We start from the raw sequence: 24,169 nt of genomic DNA on the forward strand, positions 1-24,169 counted from the left end.
GCTGTGAAGACCAAGAAAGATGGCTTTGTTGATGCCACAATCTTCCTGGTCATTTATTTGAACAGATTTAGGAAAGAGGGAGTCAGCTGAAAATTTACTTTCTGGAGTCCTAAAGTTCATGTCTTGGAAATGGGTCCATAGCTTGGAGGTGATGGACACCACCATGCTGAAAGGATTATCATTGGCATAGTATGATAAGGCTGTATGTGTGGTTCCTGCTTTCTGTTTTTCCCCATGGAATGGTGTATCAGGAGGACCCTTTAGATATATACCCCTTGACTGAACTTTCCCAACCATCAGAACTGAGAGAAATGAATATTTGTCCTTCACCAGTTACAGAATCTCAGGTATTTTGTTATGACAGTAGAAATGGACTAAGGCAGAAATCCATAGATCACATTTTTAGCCACATGCTGAGAATGATAGAATTCAGCAACAACTGGGACAAAAAGAATAAATATAGCATGTGGCCACAGACTCACATGACTGCCATTCTTCCATTGGCGCTCTCTGCTTAAAATCATTTTGGGCCATGATAGAAGCATGTGTGGAAGGCAATAATAGCCTCCACTGATATTGAGGTTCCCCAGGGAAGCTTGTTTGATACAGAGATTCAGGTACCAAGGTAGGGAGTCCAAAGTCACTGATTTATAATGTGGCCAATCTCTTGATGATTGCTAATTATAGTAAATTTCCAAGTAATCAAGGATTTGAGACAGTCTTATAAGCCCCTATTATGCTGAGAAGTAGCTGGTCAATAAGGTCAGATTCAAATAAGTAGACATAGACAGAATTAGAGAAAAGACCCTAAGGAATGCTGTTAAGGCAGAATTTCATTGTAGTAAATGTATATTGTCATGGAGCTGTTGTTTAGGGGGGGTGGGATGTGGCAATACAAACTATCCTAACATGAGATTTATTCTGTTCAGGAGCAAAGATTTATTGTCACACATTGTAGCAATCCTCACATGTGGCAATGGGGCATCTTCAAAAAAATCTGAAATGAAGAGATTTTAAAAGTAGAAGAAAGGAGGTGTGATGATAGTATGTAGGAATTTTTTTATAAAGACACACTTGAATTATGAAGAATGATAGGGGCACTTTTGTTCTCCATGAAAAGACATGATCCATTTACAGCTCATGCTGCACATGCCTTTCACTACAGAGAGTTTGCTCAGAATGGCAGAGTGAGAAAGAAAAATGAGGGAGAAGGTTTCTTCAGTAAAGTTCCTTTCATTAATCATTCTACAAGGAATAGAATTGAAAAGTATTGCAATTCAAAGTAACACCCTGCCACCAGATATATGACCTTGCACTACAAATCATGAGACTCAGCCTCCACATCCACAGTGAGCAATTTGGGGAGAGAGAGAGAGCGAGCAAATGACTCACCTGAAAATGTGATGTTAAACCCCTCATAGGATATGGAGAAATCTGATATGAACCTAAGCTGGGCAGTGAAGTTTCCAAACAAGCCGGCCTTGATGGTGTGAGGCAGGACTGACCCAGTAAGCCTGGCCACTGGCTCAGAGAAGCTCCCATCCTCCGTGATCAGCAAGTAGTCATGGGAACTCTCCAGATGGAAAGTGTGGAAGCTCATCTGCACTCCTGAGCAAGGAAGGGAGTGTGGATTAATACATTTAACTGAGACTGAAGATACCTTACTTGGGCCTTATATACATCAGTGGTTTGAATCAGTACATTAAAACAACTTCATATATAAATGCAACTTTGAGCTTTCTAAGAATATAAAGAAGAAGGTAGCTTTAGAAATGAAGAAGAGTGAAGATAAATAAATACTCAAATAAGTAAGCTCAGTTATGGCTTATTTATTGCTTATTACTCATGATATAGGCTCAGATACTGAAAGGGATTCAGAGTAAAAATCATGGTCACTCATAATGTAATTTTTTTTTTTTTTTTTTTTTTTTTTAGAGGTAGGATCTTGCTCTAGTCCAGAATGGCTTGGAATTCACTATGTAATATCAGGATGGCCTCAAACTCATAGCAATCCTCCTACCTACAAATGCTGGGATTAAAGGCCTGTGCCACCATGCCCAGTTCTATATATTCTTAATTTCTACCAGAGCCATGCTCTTCTCAGAGAAGCACACTACAGAATAGACTGAACACAATGCTAACCTAACATTGAGGTGAGTTCAAATAAATGTTGATAAATGAAGTTTCCATGACATTTATATGACCAAAATTGCAAAATCAGATTTAGAGCTGGAGAGATGGCTTAGCCATTAAGCACTGGCCTGTGAAGCCTAAGGACCCTGGTTTGAGGCTCAGTTCCCCAGGACCCACATAAGCCAGATACACAAGGGCGAGCACACTTGTGGAGTTTGTTTGCAGTGTCTGGAGGCCCTGGCAAGCACATTCCCCTGACCCTTCTCTCTCTCTCTCCCTCTCTCTCTCTCTCTGTCTATCTTTCTCTCTGCCTCTTTCTCTCTCTGTCAATCTCAAATAAATTATTTTTAAAACAAGTATGCACCACCATGCCCAGCCTTTTAAAAAAAATCACAGATTTACTTATAAAGAGTTCCAAGCAACATCCAGTGTTTTTAATCTACATTTCCTATATGAAATGTAACTCCCTACTTTTGATATATCACCAGTGTGAAAACACTGAACTCTGTCTACTTAAACAACATGGGATTAAGCGAAGATTCATAGGCTATTATGGAATAATTTCCAGTAACTTTAAAATGCAAATATAAAATGTATCTGAGATGAATAGTAGAAATAGAACTTTAAGTAATTGCCTCTATGTCCTATTATTTAATCCATATTCACATTTAATTAGTTGCTACATGATTTCCAAGTTTACGGCCAATTAAAAAAAAAAAACAAAACACAATGTCTATAGTGGCTTATAGCTCCAATGAGATGAAGACCTTTTTTATTTTACTTCTTCTAGTCTTACTAAAAGTCAAAACAATATATTCTAAATGTGTGAGGAAGTTATTTCTCTTTCTTGGCTTTGCTTATTGTTTCCCTCTGCCCGTTTCCCCTCATGTGGAACCATATATTCATGTATTATATTGCCCTTGTCTTACCCTTTCCATGGGATACTTCAATGGTCCATGTGCAGTTGAGAGAATTTGGATAGAAGTCTGGAAATCCTGGAGAAAGGACTGTTCCACTTTTCCCATGGATGTAGCCTCCACAAAGTGCTGAAATAACAGACAACATTGAAAGTTCACAATGACTGGTTAGAGAAAAGTACTTTGAAAATGGCACAGAATTTGCACAAGAGCTAACATAAGATAGACTATCAATCTTATTATTAATTTAATTGCATGTATAATATGCCAATGTCTATATCAGGACACAGCCTTGAGAACCTAATTCAGAATAGAACACAGCAGAGGACCCCAACCCATATGGGGTGACTGAGGTGTGGTTTCTGCCCTCTAGGGATGTAGGTCTCCTTACCAGACTATGCTCACAACTAACTCATAGGATCAAAGAAATAATTTGTAATCATTTTAGCAGAAAAGTAATAACAGTTGTAAACACACTATGGATTTGAGGGATTTTTTTTCTTGCTTTTAAGATTTAAGTATATACTCAGACACCCATATCCACACTTGTATACAAAACTTATAAATTCTGATGCTATACTGAATGAACTAGTTAAACATTTGAAATACACTATTTCTTAAGTGGCACACTTGAAGACATCTATGAGATGTTTAATAATTAAGTCAAAATGAATGTTCTAGAAACATTCAAATTCCTCTCTACTGACAATTTTGAAACATTTAATCAATTATTCTAATCCATAGCTACCCAATCTATCCCATGCAGTAGAGCTCCTCCTATCCATGTGTGCCCTGAGCAGGCTCTGCTCACCAGTGCTGTACTATGCACTTCTATGAGACAAACTGTGGTTTTCAGTGCTCTCAAGGAAGAGGAGAAAGAGGACTCATACACTGTGGTACAACTCAGATACAAAACACATAGAAATCCCTCAAAAAAAGTGAAATTGAAACATAATATGATACAGAAACCCATTATTAGATATAGATCAAAGTACAGAAAACCAGTGTATTAAAGAAGTAGCCAGGCTGGAGAGATGTCTTAGTGGTTAAGCGCTTGCCTGTGAAGCCTAAGGACCCCGGTTCAAGGCTTGATTCCCCAGGACCCACATTAGCCAGATGCACAACGGGGCGCTCAAGTCTGGGTTTGTTTGCAGTGGTTGGAAGACCTGGCACACCCTTTCTCTCTCTCTTTATCTGCCTCTTTCTCTGTCTGTCTGTCACTCTCAAATAAATAAATAAAAATGCACAAAAAATTAAAATTTAAAGAAGTAGCCATACTCTCACATTTACTATAGAACTATTCACAATATCCAAGATACATAAACTCTCAACATTGATAGATGAATACAAAAACCAAAAACATGCCTTTACACACACTGGAAGAACATTCTCCAATAAAAAATTGAAGTGCTGCAGGAAGTCATGGGTGAGCCTGTAGGGCATGATGGTGCAAAGACAAAGCCAGGGGTTGCAGACAGTAAGAGAGTCTGAGATCTCCTGCTCTGATATCAGAAGGGAGGAGTGCTCATACCAGGCCTGCCACCTGAAAGCTTTGCAATTTTTGTTAAGCCGCCCACTTTCTCTCACATTGTTTTATAGTGATGAGGAAATCGTAATGGATTCATTTTACCTGTTGGATTTTTTGCAATTATTTTAATTGTAACATAGAATTTACAATGCCAAATAAATACAAATACTACAATATGCAACATATAAGCTATTGATACTACAATATACAACATATAAGCTAGTGATGGCTGTGAGCAGCTATTTGAAAAAAAAAAAATGAATATGCCCTAGTGTTACAAATACTAAGAGGAGAATATTGACATGCTCTGAATACTGTTAGTTTTTCTTTTATTTAATATCCTAAGATCTAGCTTGCTGTCATGGGAAATAAATAACTGATATGAACATAAAGTAGAAGACAGGAGGCAGGAAGAGTGATTTCTCATGTGCTCTACAATCAGACGCTCTCCTTCCCAGTAAAGCACCACATGCTCTGGATCTTAGAACTCTCCTTCAGGACAGAAACATTTTTTTTTTTTTTTAAGTTAGGCTTCATCCCACCCTCTCCAAGGCCCTTCTTTTCAGATGTTCTCCCTACACGCCTGTTGAGGGTTAAATCTTGCTTTTAGTCTACCTTTAAGAAGAAATGTTTCTATGGTACCAGTTCATTTTGGGTTCAGTTTTCTGTTTTATTTTCCCACAACTTTACCTTTCTTCTACCCAAACCTTTCCAACCCTAACTTCTGGGCCTCAATTTGCCTATCAGGCATGGCAGCAACTCAAGCTGATCCAGATTAGGAACCACAGATGAGTGAGAGCATGTGGTGTTTGTCTTTCTGTAATTGTGTGTTCACTGAGTATGATCTGTTCTAAATCCATCTATTTTCTCACAAATTTCATTATATCATTTTTTTTTCTTACTGCTGAGTAGGATTCTCTTGTGAATATGTACCACAACTTCATTACCCATTAGTTCAATGATGGGCACTTGAAATGATTACAGTTCTTAGCTATTAAGAATTGTTCTGGGGCTGTAGAGGTGGCTTAGTGGTTAAGCGCTTGCCTGAAAAGCCTAAGGACCCTGGTTTGAGGCTCAATTCCCCAGCACCCATGTTAGCCAGATGCACAAGGCAGCACACATGTCTGGAGTTCGTCTTCAGTGGCTAGAGGCCCTGGCATGCCCATTCTCTGTGTGTGTGTCTGATGCCAACACAGAGCATGGAAAGACATGACTGGAATCCAGAAGAAAGCCATTCCTCTGACATTTAGCCTGCCTACTGCTGGGAAGTGCTACATGAGCTACTGGGGGGCGGTGATGGTGGCCAATAATGGTTTGAGCAACCAGAGGTCTAAACTACTCAGAAGTAAACACCAGACAGGATGTATGCGCTAGTGCAATAGTGGCATACAGCTTTGGTAGGTAACCAGTAGCTCTCTGATTGGCTAAGTGATCACTCAATGGAAAGAAACCCATATCTGGAACCGGAAACCAGGTCAGAATCCTACGGAAACCGAATATGCTCTCCAATGTCAAGTTCCATCAAAATCACCCTAAATTAATAAGGCTTATCCAACTTAACCTATGCTGACTCCATTATCTTTTGGAGAATGTTTTTCTTTTTCAGATAGTCACAAGACACGAGGAGATAAACCACCCCTCACAATTCATCCAAAGCCCAGGTGACTCCACAGAGGAATTGGGAAAAAAAAAAAAAAAAAAAAAAGAAAGAAAGAAACCAAGAGTGCTGTTTCCATGGTGAGCCTGACAATCGGCACCAGAGTGAAGGAAACACATACTTAGAATGCTCAACACATATCAAAGCAGAAATCCAGAGACTCCTAAGAGCTCATCACTGAAGTAGACTTAAGACACACCCATAAAGGCTCAGGGAATTCTGCAGAAGAGAGGGCAGAAAGATCATAAGAGTCACATGTTGGGACATGATGCCCAGAGGCATTGCCTCCCCCAATAGCTGATGTTGCTCCCATAATGCATAACCCCAAAACCAAAGTGAAATACCAGAAACCCCTCTGAGGAAGGATCCCAGTTGTATGGAATCAGGGAGGAGGGAAAAGATTGTATGAACACATAATGTATCCTTACAAAGAATGTTCTTAATTAAAAAAAAAAAATCTCCTTCAACTCCTTGCCTTTGGCTACATGTTCATTCTTAGCACAGACCCCAGAACCAGGCTCCCCATTCCTTCAGCTCTGCTTCTGTGCACAGTAACCTCAGGAGCTCCTTGGGTAGGCTCAAGGATGCCCAAATAGCTGCAAACATAGCTGCTGCATTTGTATTAGCAGAAGTTTGTCAAAGGGATCCGCACATGAACCAATAGATCAATCTAAGAAGAAATGTCCTGTACAATCAATGGAGGGTTTGAATGGAACAAAACAGAAGAGGTAAAGTGGATTTTCCTCTGAACACTAGATGTGCACATTTTACCCTGGCTGTTTCTATCTTGCTTCAGACTTGGATTAAATTACATCTCCAGATTTTCCAATTATGAGTAAACAAATACCGTATTAATTTTCTCCTTATTCTCCTTCTTTTCCACCTCTTAAATCTCCTACTTTTCTCTGTATTTCTCTTTTCTGAATGTGTGTATAAAGTTCTGACTTGTTCAGTATCTTGAGAACCTTGTATAACATGACTTTCTTACTTCTCTTCATTCCCATACCCTCATGTATCAAAATGGGGCAAGCGTTGCCATTGATTCCTGATGCTGGGAGAATGGAGAATGTGATAATTTTACATCTGAAAAGGTTCGTAAGCAGAAATTCACCTCACTAGAATCACACTCTGGAACGTGAGCTATGCGACTCTTTCTGCTTTTGACATAGGTTGACATTCTAGGCATATACATGCCTGTATTTCCTTTTCAAAGTAGACAAAATGAACTATGATTAAACAACTCTTACTTGGAATATTTTTTTTTAATTTATTAGTTATGTTCACAGGGTATACAGTCATGTTGGTACCATTGTTAACCTCCTCCATGTCCTCACCCCTCCACAGGGACCCTTCTCATTGGGCTGGAATAACTTCTACTCATTGTCCATGAACATTACAAACTATGCTTTACAAAGGGCACTTTCACAAATAATACTTTCAAGAAAAGTAGGTGATTTATGAAAGATATGACTCTCTTCATCATAGACTGTAGTCAAGCATTTGATGGAAACCATTCTCCTCTTTTAATCTGCAAAGTGAATGGGAAGAGTCACATAAAAGCAATAGCTAGTAACTTTTCAAGATTTCTAGAATCTCTCAAAAGTTTGTCATCAGATTTTCTCAAGTTAAAATTGCACTGACTCCCATATCACTGTGCAAGTTATCATATTCAGTGTCAGATCTGAAATTAATTTAGTCAATAAATGATTATCAGGAACCTATATTGTGACACCATCTCAGCCTCAAGGGGAAATATTAAGTGAATGAAACAGAAATGTCACCCTTCCCAAGAGGACAACACACAGACTGAAGCCCATGACCATGTCAAATCAAGTGACAGATAGTGCTGGAAGATGGCACAGCTGTGTGTGAAACCAAGCAGAGAAGGGCTATCGGAGCCTATGGTATGTACAAGCTTGGGGCATTGATGTAGATGATTAGAGATGCAACTCTGATAAAGTTGTCTGTGAGAAACTGGGGCTATAACAGGACCAAGTAAGGCTAGATTAGAGCTTGGGAAGACAGATGACCACGACCAACATGGATGTCCACAGAGAGGAGGCTGGCATGATAGGAAGTGGAGAGTGGGGTGGAGGGGACACAAATGAGCTTCACACTGCTGTCAGAGGTCCCCTTTGCCTCAGCAGCCGTCACCGGTCTTGTATTTGTCTGAGGGAGATTAAAGGCCATGACAGAGCTCTGCCTTGAGAGTGATATGAGCTACCTTGGGTGTAACCAAGACACAAGGTGTTTTGTAAGACACACATGGTGGTGAGGAGGTGAGAAGTTGAATAAGCAGGATATTGGCAGCAGCTAGAAATGGAAGAGCAAAAGCTGGTTGTGCTTGAAAGCCACATAATAATAATAATAGAGGTTTCTCCTGGATCTGACATGCTGAAAATAAGGAGGGTATGGAACAAGAACCTTAGGGAAGAAACAACCTTGGGGTCTCTGAAGTTTGCTTACTATTGGACATCTGAGTCAAGGGTGGAGGTTGAAGTGAGATAAGCAACTCTGCATCAACAGACTTTGTGAATTTTTATGAGTTAACCAATAATAAATTTAAATATTTTATATAGAGAGTGTGGTGGTTTGATTCAGGTGTCCCCCATAAACTTAGGTGTTCTGAATGCTAGGTTCCCAGCTGATGGAGATTTGGGAATTAATGCCTCCTGGAGGGAGTGCATCGTTGGGGGCCAGCTTATGGGTATTAAAGCCAGTTTCCCCATGCCAGTGTTTGTCATATCCTCCTGTTGCTGTGGTCCACCTTATGTTGGCCAGGGGGTGATGTCCACCCTCTGTTCATGCCATCATTTTCCCCTGCCATCATGGAACTCCCCCTAGAGCCTGTAAGCCAAAATAAATCTCTTTTTCCCAGAAGCTGCTCTTGGTTGGGTGATTTCTAACAGCAATGCGAACCGGACTGCAACAGAGAGATATGATATATCCAAATTAGCTAGGAAACTACAAGCTAGAATATGCATTTGCTACAAAACTGGTCCAAAGTAGCTTACATCTTGGTATGTTGGAGGAAATGTCACCAAATACATTATTTACCTATATAAAATTTGTGAAAAATAATTTTAAAAACAAAGAATATATATACACACACATATATATATATACACATATATATGTATGTATATATATATATACATATATATATATATATATATATATATATATATATATATATATATATATATATATATATCATCCCCTTTTTGCCAAGATGGTTTCAAAAGCAAAGAAGGAAGTTCCTGCTCATCCCGCCCCTGCAAGCTGAAGTGAAACAATGCAAAGGCTTAGAATGTCATAAGGCAGTGCTGGAAGGTGTCCACAGCCACAAAAAAAGATCTTCACATCACCCACTTTCTGGCCACCAGTGGCCCAAGACACTGCACCTCCACAGACAACCTAAATACCATTGGAAGTGCATCCTCAGAAGAAACCCAGTTGACCATTATGCCATCCCTTGACCACCTAGTCAGTCATGGAGATGATAGAAGGCAACAATGCACAAGCGTTAATTATTGATACTAATCCTAATAAGTACCAGATCAAGCACTGATGTGACCAAAGTCACTGTGTGATGGAGAGAAGGCATGTGCTCAGCTGGCTCCCAATTATTAGGCTTTGGATGCTGCCAACAAAATTGGGATCATCTAGATTATATCCAGCTGGTTAATTCTAAATATACTTTCTTTGTTCACCATAAAATATATAAAATCCATCATTCTCTATTTCCTACCCTGTCCTAATATTATCAGAGAAAATTGTTCAATCATATATCATGGAAATACCTGAGAAGGGTATGTTCCCATTTCTGGCAGATGCTATATTCCCTCCAAGAACATTGAGATCCCTAACTATCCAGGAAGGACTCCCATTAGGGTCATGTGGGAGAGAAATTTGCAGGTGAAGTGGTTCTAATGGCTATCTTTATCCTGTGGGTACAAACACAGTGCAATCTAAGACTTCCATTATGAAGATTTTGAATAAAAATAACTCTGCACAAAGACCACATTTTTTGAAGGGAAAGGAGATTTGATATACTGAGAAATGAATTGATATTCTGATCTAAAATTGAAGAGAAGAGTTCTGGGAATAAAATGAGTACCTGACTTACACTTCAGTGTCCATGTGGTCTGGACTATTCATAGACACTTGTGTCTGTGTTCCCTTGGCAGTGTCACCAATTTAGCTGCATATGATTTGAATTACATGAATCTGTTTCTTCAGGCCCTAAAGAATCTTTGCTTGGCAGTTATGAAAAATACAGGAAAATTTTACTTTTGCTCTCCTTAAGGCTGTCCTGTTGTGAACTTGACATTTTATAAATACTATTTACCCACCAGCTGGGGCCCAGATATAATTGCAAGGAACTCCCTGGATAACAGACAAAATATTCATAGACGCAGAGAAGGAACACAAGCCATGATGCCACTGTTAAACACCTTGACTTGTCCTTTTAATCACTGCTCTTAACAATTAGTTCCCACCATTAAATCCTAAAGATCCCAGAGGTCTCTCCCTCCACACCTCTAATCAAACATTTTTCCTGTTGAATGCGGTCTTTTCTGAAAGATTTACCTTGAAGCTGATACCCAGGCTTTCACATTGCAAGCTTTTTTTTTTCTTTTTAAGATTTTCTTATTCTCACATTTCTTTCTTTCTTTACTAATTTGTACACTTCTAAAACATGTCTTTGTGGATGGAGAGATGGCTGGGCAGATAAGGATCTTGTTTGCAAAGCCTAATGACCAGAATTCAACTCCCCAGTCCTTGTGTAACCACATAACATGGTGGCATATGCATCTGGAGTTCATTTGCAGCAGCTGAGTTTTCTGGGTGTGGTGGTGTACACCTTTAATCCCAGAACTCTGGGGGTAAAGGTACAATGTTTGCTGCAAGTTTGAGGCCAGAGTGTGACTACATTGTGAATTCCAGGTCAGCCTGGTCTAGAGCAAAATCCTACCTCAAAAATATTTTTTAAATCCTGAAGATGTCTTTCTTATTGTGAAGCTGAAAATGTCTTTCTTACTGCGTGGTTTGGTCCGCCAAAAACTAGGTATTCTGAATGCTAGGTTCTCAGATGATAGAGATTTGGTACTTAACATCTACTGGAGGCAGTGTGTTTTTGGGGATAGGCTTATGGGTGTTATAGCCAACTCCTCCTTGCCAGTGTTGGGCATACTCTCCTGTTGCTATTGTCTACCTTATGTTGGCCAGGGGGTGATGTCTACCCTCTGCTCATGCCATCATTTTCCCCTGTCATCATGGAGCTTCCCCTCGAGTCTATAAGCCAAAATAAACCTCTTTTTCCCACAATCTTCTCTTGGTTGAGTGATTTCTACTAGCAGTGTGAACCTAACTACAAGAGTAAAGTGGTAACGAGGAGTGGTGTTACTACTAGACAACTGACTGCGTGGCTTTGGCCTTTTGGAGCTGATTTTCAAGAGGAATGTGGAAGGATTTGAAACCTTGACCTAAAAGATGCCTTGCAGTGCTGTAAGTACAGCTTGATGGACTATTCTGGTCAGAGTTCAAAGACATGAATGTAGACTGTGAGGTTTGGCTTATGAGGGTAAGAAAGAGCTTTGCTTGGACTGGGCTAGCAGTTTTTGTGAAAAGCTTACTGTTATGCCCATATCTTGAGAAGTTGTGCAGGGTTGTTTTGCATAGAAACGAACTGGTGTGAGCAGAAGGATATGGCACAGAAAATAAAATGAAACCTTTGGGTGAACTGCTGCCTGTTCATCTGCCATTGAGAGACTACAAACTTTGAGAGTGGGCCAGGTGACCTGTACTGGGGCAACATGGAGAATATAGACTCTTTTCAAGGGGCCTGAGTGCTCAACTAGTGTCTTATTCTTCAAAGTCTGCTTTATTCTCCCTGCCAGCCCCCCAGATTAACAAATTAGCATCCTACCTGGTATTGTGGAGTATAAGAAATGAAGGAAATAGAGGGTTATTGAGTTTTCAACATGGTCTGTGTTTTGAAAATGGGCATGAGCAGTGTGAAGCAGGTTTTCTGGATGCCTTCATGGAGACTCAATGGAGTCATGAGGATGAATCGTGGATGTCAGTGGCGATCGAGTGGAGATGTTGGGACCACAAGATGGCTGCCAAGGAGAGCTGCCAATCCTGGATGAAGTTTTTCAGGACTGTGAGTAGCCTAGCTGGAGGGGCAGAATTAGAATTCCAGAGACTTGTTGCTATTTAGAGTTATTGGACTTGGAGATGTGTCATTGACCACAGTTGTTGGACTTGGAGATACAGAGTTTGATGTTTGTCCTGTTTAAATCTTTTAATGGTTGACTATTTCTTTCCTATGCCTAATACCATCTTTTGCAGGGAAAAGGTTTATTCTGTGCCATTATGGGTTTTTGGAGGTTATCTTTTGGTATTAAGGCTCAATTAAAAGTCTTTGGATTATGGGGGTGTATGAACATCATTGGAAACAATAAGAAGTATGGGGACTTTTAAAATTGGATGAATATATTACATTTTACATCACATATGGTTATCAGTTTATGGGAGCCAGGGACCGAATGTGTTGGTTTGATTCAGGTGTCCCCTATAGACTTAGGTGTTCTGAATGGTAGATTTCCAGCTGAGGAAGATTTGGAAATTAATGCTTCCTGGAGACAATGTATTGTTGGGGGAAGGCTCATGGGTATTCTAGCCAGTGCCCCTTTGCCAGTTTTTGGCATACTCTCCTGTCACTATTGTCTACCTTATGTTGGCCAAGAGGTGATATCCACCGTTTTCTCATACCATTGTTTTCCCTCCCATGATGGAGCTTCCCCTCAAGCATGTAAGCCAAAACAGACAAGTTGCCTTTGGTCAGGTGATTTCTACCAGCAATGTGAACATGACTGCAACACTTATCTTGTGCTGAAAGATTATACCTTTCTAACTGCATGCATACAAATACAATAGCTTTGTATATATCTTTTAAACAAGAACAAAGAATTGGCAAAGGTATTTAACAGTATTTTTTTCAAAGTGTGCCTTTCTTTTGCCTATGAAAGAATAAAAACAGGGCAATTCATCCCAGTCTTTACTTTATTTCTGCAAAACTAGAGTGCACTACGGTCTAAGTACTAACAGTATAATGAAGCAGCATGAAGAGATATGAGAAACATGGCAGCAGTTTGTCTTTCATTCTAGGGGTGATGTAAAATATTATAATTAATTCTGATTTATGTTTCCTAGCTAAAAGCTACACAGTTTTAAAGAATTTCATATCATAACAATGTATGGTTTGTTGCCATGAAAACTGTGAGGTTTCGAGTTTGTGCTACATTTGAAATGGCAAAAAAATATTCTTGGAATCAAAGCAAACCATCAACCATGACTAACTCAAATCCTATGTCAAACTTTAAACTCTTCTGAAGTTTGAGGAATTTATATCCTTTAACCATAAATGCTTCATTCTTTGACAGATATTCCAATGTAGCAAAGGAAATAATTTTACCAATCCCCTTTCAATGGATCAGATTTCAAATTCACATACATTTAAATTTAATGCAAAATACACAATTTTTTGTTTATATTTTATATTCCCAAGAACATTTCAAACACATCAGGTTTGTCTATGAGATCTTGGACACTTGCAAAGCACACAGAACATTTTAATGGAGTCTCTTTCACTCTATTTTATATAAATAATTTCCCATCTGTCCATTCATCTTCAATTGACTAATTCTATGGGAATTTATATAATGTTCCCTGTACATGAACCCCTACTTCTGCCACTCATCTTCCTGCTTACGATGTGTCTTTGCATAGTGAGTGTTCTGAGAAATACCACTCCTCACTGCAATATCATCTCTTATGTGATATTCCTCCATCCTTTCTCACTAGATGTGTAAAGTCAAACTACAAAGAGCATGCCTTGGGTAAAATGTATATAACTTAATGAGCTTTTAGTATACAGCATGTCATACACAACAGTACTAGGTGAAAAAAAAAATAAATTTAAATGTTATTGTTAGCAGAAAGTAAGGTCAGGAAGGGCAGTGGCCCAGTAACCTGGAGCCATGTCTGAGGACTTTTAGGGAGATCAGAGGTGACAGGTCACAGAAGATGAGTACACCTGAGTTAACACTATACAAAAACACACAAAACATGAAATAGTGCTTGTGATGATTTTATTGATTATTCAATTGATTGGACCTAAAATCACTTGTGAGGGATTATGTAGATTAGGTTAGCTTCTGTGGATATCTGTGGGGGGATTATCTTGATTAGATTTCATTAAGGTGAGAAGATTTACCCTAACTGTAGGTGGCAGGATCCCATAAACTAGGGTCCTGGCAAACATAAAAGGTAGAGAGATATCTAATCATCAGCCATCACTGCTTTCTAGTTCTTCACTGAGGACTGATCGTGACCAGCCTGAAGTTCCTGCTTCCATGCTTTCACCTCCAAGGCAACTGTAACTTGGGACTGGAGAGTAAATAAACCCTTCCTTAAAGGAGGAATTAATTTTTAAGTGAGGAACTAATTTTTGTCAATTATTTGTCCCAGTAAGATGGCCCTGAGTATGCCTACTTGAAAGTAAGAAGATAATTGGATTATAAATGGTTGATAGTTTAAGTTTATCTGTTGGGCAGAAGTCAATGCAGATACTAAAATATTATAATAAGTTTCCAGCGTTGAGTGAGAATTATTGGGAGTTTGAACACACAGAAACTTACAACATCTTCTATTGAGAAGATCACATTTCAGAATCAAAACTGCTGATTTCAAATGGGTCAGGCCGAGTCTCTCATTTCTCTGAAGCATCTGTTTTCACAATTAGGAGAAGAACCCGACAATCTGGCAACTGGCCCATGGCAGGTAAGGTGATGTCAGGTGTCATGGCATGGTCACAGTGCTTCAACTTTTCAATTGGCTGAGCTATCATGAAAAAGTCTGCAACTTGCTGTGGTCCAGCACTCCAGAGGCTGAAGCAGAAGGATTCCACCATCAAGGTCAACCTGGGCTACTGTGATGGTCTTAGTGTAAAGTGCCCCCCCACTCATGCCTTCGAATGTTTCATGCCTTGCTAATGGTACTGCTTGAGAAGGTTTTGGAGCCTTTGGGAGATGGAGCCTTGCTGAAGGAAGTATGTCATGGGGGTGGACCTTGAGTTGTTACAGGCCAGCCTCATTTGCTTCACTCAGTTCACTCTGCTTTATCTTTGTTGATGTGCTGAAGTGATACCTGCTATCTGTTCCTGCCACACATTTCTACCATGACAGAGACTATCAAGTGAAATAAACCCTCTGCTTCCAGAAGAAGCTGCTTCCATTTGGGTACTTTGGCCCAGCAAAGAGAAAGTTACTGACACAGTACATAGAGATAGCCTGTCTTAAAACAAAAAGTAAACAACATGGGAAGCCCTGTCCTAAACCATATGAAAATAAAAATATGTAAACTATATATGTGTATTTTGTTTCTTAACCTCGTCTTTATCTATAGTGCTAAATCGCAGAAAAGAAACCACTATTATATATTTAGAAATTACTATGGTTCTCCATAGGGGTTGTATTAATATGCATTCCCTTTGTGGATGTACAAGGGTCTCTTCTCTGTGTCCTTGTTAATACTTCATCTTTCACTTTTGGCTAACAGCCATTTTAACAGGTATAAGGTGAAAACTCCTTAAGGTTTTGATTGGCTTTTGCCTCACCAGATATGGTGCAGAGTGTGTGACATATGAGATCTTTCATAGTCAAATGTATTGCTATTAGTATTAGGCAACAATGGAATTATGAAGTACAGTGTGTAAAGGATAATGCCTCTGCTGCCTCCCTGTCTTCATGGATTAGGTAAATGTGCACAAGAGTTTGGGGGGATCCCCCTATACAGTTCAAGGCCAGGTGCCCTCCTCTATGCCCTCCCAGAAGGTGGCCATATAGGTACAAAACTAGCCCCTGTGCTGCTTCATATTAGAGCCCAGTGCCCAGTATTTCCCATTTTGCTGCTTCTGTATGATTCCCTGAGATAGCCCTTAGCTACTCCAAGCTCTGAAACTGCTGCTAGCAAGTGTCAATATCTGTTGGGCTGGTACTTTGATAGGAAAAAAAAAAAAAGGTGGTCTATAAATTTCAATAATAGCTCCTTCCCAAACTCTGTGACTTGTATTTGTTATTTTGAGGAAGTTAAGAGAGTTAATATATCATTTTAAAAGAAATGCCTACAGCCTACTAAAGTATAGAAAATAGAAGTCATATGTATATAGAGTTCTCATTACTTTATCTTTAACTTCCAAATGAATGTTCTCTCACAAAAACAAATTATGAATGGGCTATCTTTATGAACAAAGGCAAAGTGCTGAAAGTGTTTTGCAGAACAAATGGTCACAAATAACATGTTTATTTAACTTTTAGAGTTAGGTCCTGTCAGTAGCACATAGTAAGTAATCTGGAATGTTCATCATTTTTTTTTTTATTTCCTAGAGCTGATCTCTGCAGAGAAGAAGGTGGCTGCTACCACAGAGACCCTCTCAGGACCTCCTGGAAGCCCACTGCCTCAAATGACAAAGATACACAAAAAGAAATAAGGGACATAGTCCCATTTTCAATAGCAAAAAAAAACAACAAAAAAAAAAAAACAAAAAAAAAGAAACCAAAAAAAAACCTTGGAATAACATTAACCAAGGAAGTAAAAGATCTACACAATGAAAATATAAAAACTCTCAAAAAAGAAATTGAGGAGGACTTGAGAAGATGGAAAGACCTCCCATGCTCCTGGATAGGCAGAATTAACATTGTGAAGATGACAATCCTACCAAAGCAATGTATAGATTTAACTCAATTCCAATTAAAATCCCTACAGTGTTCTTTACAGATATAGAAAAAATGATCTCAAATTTCATATGGAAAGGCAGAAGGCCTCGTATATCCAAACATATCCTCAGCAAAAGAAATACCTCTGGTGGTATCACCATACCTGATCTAAAGCTATACTACAAAGCCATAGTAATAAAACCAGCATGGTACTGGCATAAAAACAGGAGTGTACACCAATGGAATAGACTTGAGGACCCGGATTTTGGATCAAGCAACTATAGCTACTTGATATTCAACAAAGGCCCGAACAATATAGGCTGGAAAAAAGATGGTAGGTATGTACCGAAAGTAGATCAGGGACAGAGGGAGCTGAGACATGTGTGGGCTTTCAGAAAACTCCATGCTTGGAATTAAGTCACAAAGATCAGAGGAGAATCATGTCTGGGATATATAATATTGCAATATCCCTATAAACTTCCAATGAAATTACTGTTCATAAAATATATACATGACTATGTTCTCTGAGTTTCAGTGATTTTTTTTTATATTTATCAATAGTCATTATAGCCATGGTTAAGCAAATTTTGTGGGCAAATTTCAAGTGTGCTGTATATAGTTGTCAAAGAGAAATCCCAGTTCAGTCTTCTGGTACCATGCCCAGCACATACTGTCCAATGCACAGAGGGGTCCATGCCTCCTTTACATGTTTGTGGGTTGTTTGAGCTCTACCTACCATCACAGCTGGGCAGGGCATGATTCCACTGATGGTTCCTCTCACAAACAAGAGGCTCGTCATCACTCAGTGTATATCCTGGACCACAGCTGAATGTCACTGTGGATTTGATGCCAAAGTTACTGCCATGTCGATGACCATTCACAGGGATGCCTGGGTCAAGGCAGGAGTCTGATTCCAGCGTCACACCTGGGTGCAGAGGAAAAAGTAATCACTGGAGGGTCATTCTGGTTAATTAAAGAGAGAAAAATAGTACCTGCCATGAAACTATAAAGTGTTCTGTATATGACCAGACCTTGGTAATTGTCCAAGTGAGTAATCCATTATTGAGCTGATAACTGATTATCCAACAGGGCATTAATGTGAGCAGAAATGTCTCCAAATATTTGACCCTGTTTTTTTTTTTTTAATTTGTGAAAGGCATATTGATATGCATTTTTTCCAGAAGGCATTTAAGTATTGCATCCTTGAATAATTCATTGGCATCTCTAAATTTTTACTTTTATTCACTGGAAAATCAATGAACTGTTAAAGTAACTTTTTTTTTTTTTCATTTCCCATCCCTCCCCTGCTCTTTTTTCCTTTTTATTTCATGTTCTAGTCAGATCCTGGCAGCCCCACTGTAACCCTCATGCATGTGCACTTAGACCTAGGCATAGACATATACAATGCAACTTTAAACTGAGTTCTATAAGTCTTAACAGTTTTAAAGTCCGAATTTAAACCAGCCGACTCTGAGATGCTTGAAAATAGCTCACATGAAAGTTTGGGGTGGGAGGAAAGAGGAAGGTAATTAGGGCATGCCTTCGCTAGGGTTTCTGCTTCACCTCTCTCTCTTTCTGTTATTCTCTATCTCTTAAAAGATAAAGATAGTGAGAATAAAGGGGGAGAATGCTCTTGTAATACTTGTCTGTGGCATGAAAAACCAAGAAAAATATCTATCAATGTGATTAGATTCTGTTCTTTTTCTTGGCTGAAGCTACGGTAAGTGTATGATCTAAATAGACTGCAAATATATATGCCTTGCAAACAAGGGGTGATGGATGTGTTGCTTGGTGTACAAGGGCCGGCATTGCTGTGACTTTTACCATGATGTGTGTTTGACATGAGTGAGCCCTGCTTTGTGTCAGCTGTCTGTCCATATAAGTGTCCAGTTCCAGTGACAGTGATGGTTACAAGATGTCCTTGTCGTGACCTCCTAGAGGCCTGAAGAAGGTATTCAATCTCTCCTGGAGAGTAGGAAGCTAGCAGAGAATCTGTGAGGCAAACCTGTCATTATTGCCTGCAGGCAAGCCCAAGCCTTGCCTGTGTATATTAGCATGTGGGTATTTGTGTGTTGCCCTGTGAGTTATTTTGCTTTAGCATTGTGTTAGAATGTGAGTTGTGGGTGTTAGCATATATTAGCATGCATTTAGTATGCATTTACTATGCATTAGTAAGTGAGCATGTGAGCACATGGTAGTATGTTAACCTGAGTTGGCAAGTGTAATGTATGTTAGCTTGTGTTCATGTGAATGCCTGTGTCTCATCAACTGCACAACATGCTGTTCATCAAACCCTGACCATTTTCCCTTTGCCTTCACGACAGAGGTGACTGAGACTCAAGAATCTAACTTGTGGAATCCACGTACATGTTCATCACAAAATATACTCACTGATTTCTCAGCAATCTGATACTCGGATATGAGTATTCCCACATCTTCACATTTCAAATTTCATTAAAAGATACTTTCAAAGCATTTCAAGTTAATGTTGTAATATTGGCACAAACCACCATACACTTGGAAATTGCATTTCTTTTCAATTCCTTATAAGACTAAGACTATAATAAAGTCATAATCCAAAGGCCAGAAAACAGCAAAACAAACCATTGTGAGAGATAGTGAAAGTGTTGTCACATACAGAAGGAGCACCACATTCCTTATGAAGGGCAAAGCCAGACAAGAATCTACTGGAATAGCAAATAATAAGAAGAACAAGTAGTTGGTTCTAGGTGTGTTTTTGAAACAGAACCTGGAAAAGATGGTTTCAAGTCCTGCCATGCAGTTCAGAATGAATTCTGAGATGTATGGTATGCATAGTGGCTCTTTTGTCTTGGGCAAAATCAAGCCATCTATGAGCCTGGCATTGGTCGAAACCTCGGCAGAGCTTTCTGTCTGTTCAAGAGGAGGTCATGTGCCTATATGCACACAAAGAGTGGGGATTCCTACCTCTCAAAGTCCATGCTGGCTTGCTGTGTCAACTGCAGATGATACAAGGCAAGAGAGATGAATCCCAGTGCTAGGTTTTTTGTTTGTTTGTTTATTCAAGGTAGGGTCTCACTCTAGTCCAGGCTGACCTGGAGTTCACTATGTAGTCTCAGGGTAGCCTTGAACTCACAGTGATCCTCCTACCTCTGCCTCCTACGTGCTGGGATTAAAGGTGGGCACCACCATGCCCAGCTCCAGTGCTAGTTTTAAATGCCTAAAGAATCAATACAATTATATCTGAGTCATGCACAGGTATGATGGAGGAGCAGGGGGAGTTTTTCCTTAGGCATACTTTTTGGCTCAGCTCAGAGTGTTACTCAGATGCTTCTGGGCCCTGATGGCCATGCTCCCCTTTCTCAAGCTCCTCTCCCAATTCCACCATCCTCTGGCCTTGCCTTCATTACAAGGCAGGTTTTTCCTTTCTGATCCTACTTGTCCTGTCCTGCCTGGGCTGACTCAGGGGAGGCTATTGTCTGTCAGCTGCTTCAAGTGTCCTCGAGAGTTTACTGTGTCACCACATCCAAACTTGTGTTGGGGACTCTGCACAGCTCTCAGATCCCAGGCAGTTTTGGCACACAATTGTGTTGGTGGCACACTGCTAAATTGGGATCGCCTAGAGAACCAGGGTTGGGCTCTGGGAGAGCATCTGGTTTTATGTGTCCCCAAGTCATGGCAATGGGAACATTGGAGCTTGTTCCAAGGTTCTAAGACCCTGCAGACAACTGGAAGGTGTAATAAGATGCTGAGAAGGCTGTCTTCAAAATTCAGGATCTTTGGGCTGGAGAGATGGCTTAGCGGTTAAGCGCTTGCCTGTGAAGCCTAAGGACCCTGGTTTGAGGCTCGGTTCCCCAGGTCCCACGTTAGCCAGATGCACAAGGGGGCGCACGCGTCTGGAGTTCATTTGCAGTGGCTGGAAGCCCTGGCGTGCCCATTCTCTCTCTCTCCCTCTATCTGTCTTTCTCTCTGTGTCTGTCGCTCTCAAATAAATAAATAAAAAATGAACCAAAAAAAATTAAAAAAAAAAAATTCAGGATCTTCATGATTTACGTTCTAATGACAATGCTGAGCCTCCTTCTCTGGTTTCTGTGCATTTAGTTGTCTCTCTCCCAATATACAATGGTGAAAATAACTAGAGTGACTACAGGCCACGTTTCAGTGTGTCATCCTCTATAAGAAGTTTTTCAACATAGTTACATGATCCAACAGAAATAAATTACACAAATAACATTTGGAACCTTCTGGAAGGATCCCTAGAACTTTTAGACCACATAAACAGAGTACTCACAAGTTGGTTAAATGAGGGATGCTTCCTGGGAAGGTCATGGGCCCAAGTAGGGATCTAATAAAATTTTTTGGCTACATGAATATGTTCTGTCCATCAAATTGTTTTCTAAATATTTACATTTAGGTCCATAGAATAGTTCTTCTCAGAGAAACTTATTTTTGTAGATTGTGGTGACTACTGGGAAGACTCAAAACTCACCAAAATGTGGACAAGTGACTTTTGAGTGTTCAGCATTAAATGAGACATCTCCATCATAACTTCCAAAGCAGGCTCAGGGACATTATGGAGATAAGAATGTAAGAGGCAAAGAATGGAGGAGTGCTTCAGAATGTTGTATTCTGACACCACGTGGCTACTGCATTCCTAACAACTATAATTACCCACATGAGACTTTTGTAATCCTGGCGTTATCAACATATCATTATAGATGATGGAGGCAGCCAAATTAAAAAAAAATGACCACATAAAAGTAGAAGAGTGAATAATTGGAAAGTAGAAGGGGTTCAGTGGCAGGATGATTGGGTATGGAGTTAAAAGGAAGTAGTGGGATGCAATTATGCTCAAAATACATGTTAGGTACATGTATGAAAATTAACAATAAATTTTAAATAAAAAAAGAAACTTCTGTAATGCATGCATTCCAAATGTACCTTTGGCACATATTTTCTTAATCATTGGCCTAACAGACAACAGAGGGAAGAAGAAGAAAGAATACGAGGTTTAGTGGGTGTTTCATGTATGATGTATGCAGGCCAAGTACCTCTCTCTAAGAAGTAGTGTGAGTAGCTAAAACATGAAAGCATGTGGTTCTTCTCTGCTCAGGGGCTTTATAGATTTGGATAACTGAAGTATGTACATTTATACCATTCCTTAAGAAAGTGAAAAGTTAAATAGGAATGAATAAGCAATGAATTATGAAACTTTAAGTTTGAAATTAATCTGAGCCACAATTTATCTACTTTTCTGATATCAAAATAAGGCCATGCATGCATGTATATGTATATATATATTTGTACCTAATTATACAGGCAGACTTATAAAGTAGGAAATGGACAGTGAGCTGCTATGACAATAACTGCAAGAAATTGTAGGAAAAGACACGTGAGACAAGCAGGAGATGATGACAAGAAAGGGCAAAGAAATAAGAGTAGCACATGTATAAGAATACCTGAGTGTGGGTTCCACTGCAGGTTGGAGGGCAAACTTGTGCAGCCACTATGGACATCAGCATGAAATCTCCTTAAAAAGCTGAAAGCATACCTAACATTGGCTCCACCTATACCACTTTTGGGCATATATCATAAAGACTCTAGACTCTACTATTTACTGCAGAGATATTTGTTCAACCATATTCAACTGGAATCAGCCAGATGCCCACTGACAGAAGAATTGTTAGTGAAGTTGTGATATATATATATATACACATGATGGAATTCTGCTCATAAGTAAGGGAAAACAAAATGAAGAAATTTGCAAGATATTGGGTGGATTTGGGAAAAATAATCATACTAAGTAAGACCATGGAGGCAAAAAAGACAGACATGGCATGCTCTCTTTCATATACTGTTCCTAACAGCTTAAGTTAATTGCAAGTGGTAGTAAATATTAGTAATATTGACATAAAAATAGGAAAATGGGGAAATGAGGAGGAAGGAGAGAAGGGGTTACTTAACAATCAAGTCAAGGACTGAAAAACAACAACAACAAAAAGATTACAGGGTATAGAAGGGCCTTCAGGGAGTAGGGCAAAGTGAGGATGGGGTAATTATACAAAGCTAATGACAACATGAATCATTATCATATAAATATTCCTCCTAGATAGCATTCTACATGATATAGCTTTCAATATGGCGATGAGTGACTGGATAGGTGTGTCCCTCAGAAGGTGAAGAAAGCTTAACCCTAAAACCATGGGCTCTGGCTGGTAAATCCAAGGGCCAGAACTGGGGTTCCCTTCTCAGTGAGCCATTTATCAGTGAGACATGTGAGGTCCCCAAAATAACACAGGTCATTGCCAAAAGCACCTGGTTACCTGCCAGAGCTAAAGGCAAGAACTTATTGCTGAAGACACCACAAATTGTGCTCACAGAGTATTGAGAGACTACGCTGCAACTGAGAACGAAACTAGTTCCCTCCTATGTGGCCCTTATGATGCAGGAAAGTGTTGTGTAAACTTTTGGGGGAATATGGTTACCAACAGTGTGAACAAGCAGGAAATCCTGAAAGACACAAAGTCAACCGGTGGTGCAAGAAGTACACATCTGTGCAACTAAGACATACAACTTAGGCAAGTAAGCAACTATTCTCAGATGGGACAGGAGATTCACCCATACCTGATATAGGTAACCAAGTCAGAATCCCATGAATAGGAAACTTCTGAACTCCAAGAGATTCTCCACTGCTCTCTGGCTAAGAAGAGTAGGTATACACATCAAAAAGTCTCTCAAATAATGATGCTTATTCTCTTTACCCTAAACTGCTCTCACTTTTGGTTCAAAAATGTTTGATCTAAATGATGAAAGAGAATACTGGGGAAATCCAGGATACATCAGTACAACAAGAAAATATAACTGACTGTCTACCACAAGATGGGTCACTTCTAGCACATCTGCTAGTGCCCAGTTGTCACTGCAGAGAAAGCAGAGACATGAACACTGCCTCGCTGCTAGCTTGAAAACCAGTTCCAGGGAAATGGAGGCAGACTTCGGGATCACTCAAATCTCATCTAAATATAAATCCAGAGGCTACAGATTATTCATCACACCCACCAAGGCTCATGGAGTGTAGAAATGAAGGGTAGAAAGATTGTAAAAGCTACAGGGTGCATAGGATTAGAATTATCATGGCCTCCCCCCACCTGCAGAGATTGACTGAGGCCAT

The 24,169-nt window shown here is 39.7% G+C and overlaps 1 protein-coding gene across 4 annotated transcripts in view; it reads right to left on the minus strand.

Annotated features, from left to right (window-relative positions):
* Nucleotides 1-24,169, minus strand: part of Csmd1 (CUB and Sushi multiple domains 1) — a 1,843,561-nt gene that overhangs the window by 303,735 nt on the left and 1,515,657 nt on the right. For all 4 annotated transcript variants that reach the window (XM_045131039.1, XM_045131041.1, XM_045131040.1 and 1 more), the window contains 3 exons: nucleotides 17,756-17,944; nucleotides 3,063-3,179; nucleotides 1,393-1,608 (listed from right to left, as the gene is read on the minus strand). In XM_045131039.1, the coding sequence (XP_044986974.1) occupies nucleotides 1,393-1,608; nucleotides 3,063-3,179; nucleotides 17,756-17,944 (522 nt within the window). The remainder of the gene's footprint in view (nucleotides 1-1,392; nucleotides 1,609-3,062; nucleotides 3,180-17,755; nucleotides 17,945-24,169) is intronic.

The sequence above is a fragment of the Jaculus jaculus genome, chromosome 12, assembly GCF_020740685.1.
Source record: "Jaculus jaculus isolate mJacJac1 chromosome 12, mJacJac1.mat.Y.cur, whole genome shotgun sequence".
Classification (NCBI taxonomy): Eukaryota; Metazoa; Chordata; class Mammalia; order Rodentia; family Dipodidae; genus Jaculus; species Jaculus jaculus.